We start from the raw sequence: 4224 nt of genomic DNA on the forward strand, positions 1-4224 counted from the left end.
CCAGAGAAAATCCAAAAATGAATGAAAATTGAAAAAAATAAATACATTTAAATTGAAAACAAAAAAAGCACATTTCCCTTAATGTTTATGGGAAAACTATACCTTTAAAATGAGTCCTGAGCTCTGACTCACACTGATACTGCACCGTCTTGAAAGTAATCCTGAAGGAATTTTCTTTACATATTAGAAACAAAGGGTGTGGCTACTTGCTTAACATGACTGAAATACAATATCTATCATCAAACAAAGAGCAGGCAAAAGCACAGAGACATGCTGACGCAGCCTGCTGTCCTCTATGGATAAACAGGGTCCAGAAGATCTAGTTGTGTTTAACATTGGTGTCTAAACACCCTTGATTTATCTCATCATCTGTTCTAAATATTCAAAATTTGCCAATTCTTTGCAACTTTTTCTATTTTGCTCTAGATCCTGTTTATGTTATGTCATGCTTTTTTGTTATATAGTGTTTCATAAAGCTTGTCCTTGGGTATCTGGCTGCTGTAAATCTGATAAATATCAATATGTTAAGACAAATTATCTGCTCCCACTCCATCCAGTTAAAATCCTTCAGTTTAGAAACAATAAAAAAAAATTTTTGCGTGTCTGGATCTCGATATTAAGAGGACAGAAGAAGACAATCCTTCAGAGCATCTCGAGGGTCTTAGAAGTCATTTGATTGGCTGAAGAAATAAAACAAAAAAACATGCAGGCATTGCAACTGTCTTCTTTTCTAACTAACACACACACACACACACACACACACACACACACACACACACACACCACATCTGATCTGCTAAGGGATTTTATCCACGTGGAGGACCATTCTGCCAACTTGTCTCTTGCACTCTGTCCCCCTGTCTCTGTGTTAAACTAGCCTCTTTGTTCACCCAAATACAGCTATCTGGCGAGTCCACTTCGATGGACGCATGGATGGATTACTGAGCGGGCCTACCAGGCTCAGGGGCCCAAAGTGTCAATGTGTCAGAGAGAGACAAGAAATTACCCCAAAAAGACACAAAATAACCTAAAAGAGACACAAAATGACTATAAAGACGCACAAAATTACTACACAGTCACAAAATTATCTCAAAAGGACAAAAAATGATTGCAAAAAGACACACATGGGAAGAAGGCAATCAGCAACAAATGAGGAAATCATCTAAAAATGAGCAAGAAATTTGTAGAAAAAAAATAAGTACAAGAAAATTGAAAATTACCTAAAAAAAAATGTTTAAAAAGATAGAAAAGGTAATAAATAAATAAATAAAATAAAGGCAAACAAGATTTAGTGAGAAATGCCTAAAAATTATTATGTAACATATTAAATTAATAACAAATTGAATTAAATTTCTTTAGTCCCTTGACATTTTTCCCTAGCTATTTTAAAAATAATTTTCTAAATCTACTCATTTTTTGCAATTTGTGGAACTTTTCTTACCAATATGTTCATTGCCTTTTTCCCCATGTTTTTGAAAGAAATTGCACCAATTTGCTCAGTGTTCAAAGGTTTCAATACTTGTGAAAGGCGTCTGAAAGCACAAGAAAAGTGATGTTGCTGCAGGTTTCAGAGGGTTGATTGTACCAGACAAGAAATTATTAGACTCTGACATTATTTTTATTATTGAAATACTTTTAGTAGTCACATTTTTCACTGACAAACTGATTGTTAAAAAACAATACAAAGATGGCTTTATTTTATTATTACGTATATTTAAACCCACCCCCTCTCTTTGTCTGACACACACACATCTACAAACGCTTGTCTTCATCTTGTTTATCCTGCAGTTGCTTTGTGATGTGCCTCATTGTGATGAGTGCTGTCAAGATGCAACACAGGATCAGGGCAGGGAAGGATACACAAGCCCACCACAGCTGCCTCTCTCCAAAAACCTCCATCACTGCATCTCTGCGCTTGGAGTAGTCGTGGAACAGAGCCTCCAGCTGGGACACGGTGCACAAGGACAAAAACAGGTGGAAGATCTGGTGGCCCTGTCCCACAAAGTCACAGCGGCCCGGGAGGAAGCGCTCAGGGATGGGACAGGAGAAGAAGAGGGCGGAAAGGAGGAAAGTGACAATCTGGAGGGCGTGGAAGGACATCGAGGGCTCCTGTGTCCAGGAGACGGTAAAAAGGCGATGGACGACGGGGCTGATGCCCAGCATGTATGCTAGAGTGGTAGGGATTAGCTGGCAGATTTTACGCCGCAACGGATACGGCCGTCTGTACCTGGACTTAGCGAAACAGCAGCCTGCACAAGAAAGCCACCCAAAAAAGGCAGCTCCAGGTAGAAACAGCAGCCCGACATAGCTTTCTCTCCATGTTGCCTCTGACGTGTAGAAATAATGTCCGAGGGAGCATCCGTACTGATACACAGCTACACCCACGTAGTCCATGAAGAAGAAGAAATAGTGTGCATGTTCAGAGTGAGACTGTAAGAGGTGAGCTGCCACGCTGAGGAGCAAATAGGTGAGGGAGGACAGCAGGAAGAGGCTCAGAGGTAGAGAAACAGCATCCAAGGTGTACCCCAGGGCACCTACGTTGGCCCACCAGCGGAGCAGCAGCACAGGGACCGCCAACAAGTGAGTCCACACATTTAGGGATTCATTGTGTCTCTGGAAGAGGCTGAGGAGGTAGAAATGCCAGTGCTGCTGGACCGGACGGTAGCCTGACAGGATGTAGGGCTCTCGGAACAGAATGGGGACCTGGGAGGCGGTGACGGTAGAGCCGGGTGATGGAAGGCAAGATGGTATAAAGTTGGAGAAGCGGGGCAGACGGCTGAGGTGCTTGATGCTGAGGGTCAAGGCGCTGAGTCGTTTCAGAATGTCGTCCGACATAGCTAGGTGATGGGCGGAGAAGAAGGAGGAGGTGGAAGACTGCTGGACAGAGCACCCTGTGGGAGACAAAACAGAACCAGAATTACCACCTCATGGCTGTGTGCTTCCGCCGACCAGTCAAGTTGCAATTCTAATTTACATCCAATTGACCTATCGCTAAGCCCTGCCCTCAAATGCCACAAGCCAATCACACTTTGTGCAGCTATACAATGGACTCAAAGATCCTGCTCGTAAACCTTCATAGAAAAGCATCAGAAATTTAGATTTGAGTTACAATCCATGAAACTTTCCAAAATCCAAGAAATGTTCTGAAATCCTAGAAATATCCTAAAATCCGAGACATCAAGGAAATCAAAGAAATAACCAAAAACCTGAGGGATGTCCTGAAATTCCGCAAATGTCCACAGATGTCCAAAAATACTAGAAATGTCACAAAACATTTGAAACACCTTAAAATCTGTGAGATGGCCGAAAATTTGTGAAATGTCCTAAAATCCTAAACATCATAAAATCCTAGAAATGTTTTAAAATCCCTAGTGCGACTGGCTCCTGGCTTCCAGTCATTTTGTAAAAGTGGCCCCCAAGCAAAACAAGCTGGGTATCTCTGCTCTATGGAGATTTTCAAGTCAGAGGTATGAAGACTGAGCTTAAAGCAATCTGAGGGGGATTCAAATTGGGAGAGAAAGCTAATAAAAGTTCACACAAAGCAGCCGGGAGAACATGCTGTGAAACCTCTGAGACAGATTAACAAACCAGGAGTGTTTTTATGAGCCCTGAAATACTTCTGCTACAGTTCTTCCTGTGTTTTTAACTCTATGTTTAGCCAAACATTTCAATGTTTTCATTTGACACATAGGTCCAAGTTGAACTTCTTTTCAGCTCATTTCCTCCTGCAGTCTCTCCACACAGTAATAAAACAAATACACACAGCATGAGAGCGTCACAATAGGCAGACATTCTTCTCCACGTAGGTCGTGCACACCGGAAAAGCAGGTTGTTGTCAAACCTGTTACCATCACCCTCCTGTTATTATAGAGAGAGAGAGGATTGCTAGAATACCTCTCTCCTGTCAGATATGGAAGGCAGAGACAAATCCTAAAGAAGTACAGGCTCAGTGACCACAAAGTGGCAATCATAAGAGGAAGACACAAAAAATGATGGCCATCAAAAGAAAACAACTGGTTACTGCTCCATGGGTGAGGTTGCACAACACATCCTAATATGACAGTTCATATGATTTCTTACGAAAATACACAATAACACACACACGTACACTATATATACGTGTGTGTGTGAATCTAATTACACACACACGCACACTATATATGTGTGCGTGTGTGTATGTGTAATGAGATTTTTAGCAGTTTTTTTCAGGTCATTTTTCCCCCC

General features: G+C 41.6%; 1 protein-coding gene across 1 annotated transcript; it reads right to left on the reverse strand.

The window, feature by feature from the left end:
- Window positions 1-1636: 1636 nt before the first annotated feature.
- On the reverse strand, window positions 1637-2893 carry paqr8 (progestin and adipoQ receptor family member VIII). The gene has a single exon (XM_042516027.1). The coding sequence runs from the start codon at window positions 2833-2835 to the stop codon at window positions 1753-1755; it is 1083 nt and encodes a 360-aa protein (XP_042371961.1). The 5' UTR covers window positions 2836-2893; the 3' UTR covers window positions 1637-1752.
- Window positions 2894-4224: the final 1331 nt, after the last annotated feature.

Source organism: Plectropomus leopardus, unplaced genomic scaffold (genome assembly GCF_008729295.1).
Source record: "Plectropomus leopardus isolate mb unplaced genomic scaffold, YSFRI_Pleo_2.0 unplaced_scaffold22330, whole genome shotgun sequence".
NCBI classification, from domain to species: domain Eukaryota; kingdom Metazoa; phylum Chordata; class Actinopteri; order Perciformes; family Serranidae; genus Plectropomus; species Plectropomus leopardus.

Coding starts and splice junctions, on each gene's coding strand:
- paqr8 (XM_042516027.1), bottom strand. CDS start 2,835: ATGTCGGACGACATTCTGAAACGACTCAGCGCCTTGACCCTCAGCATC.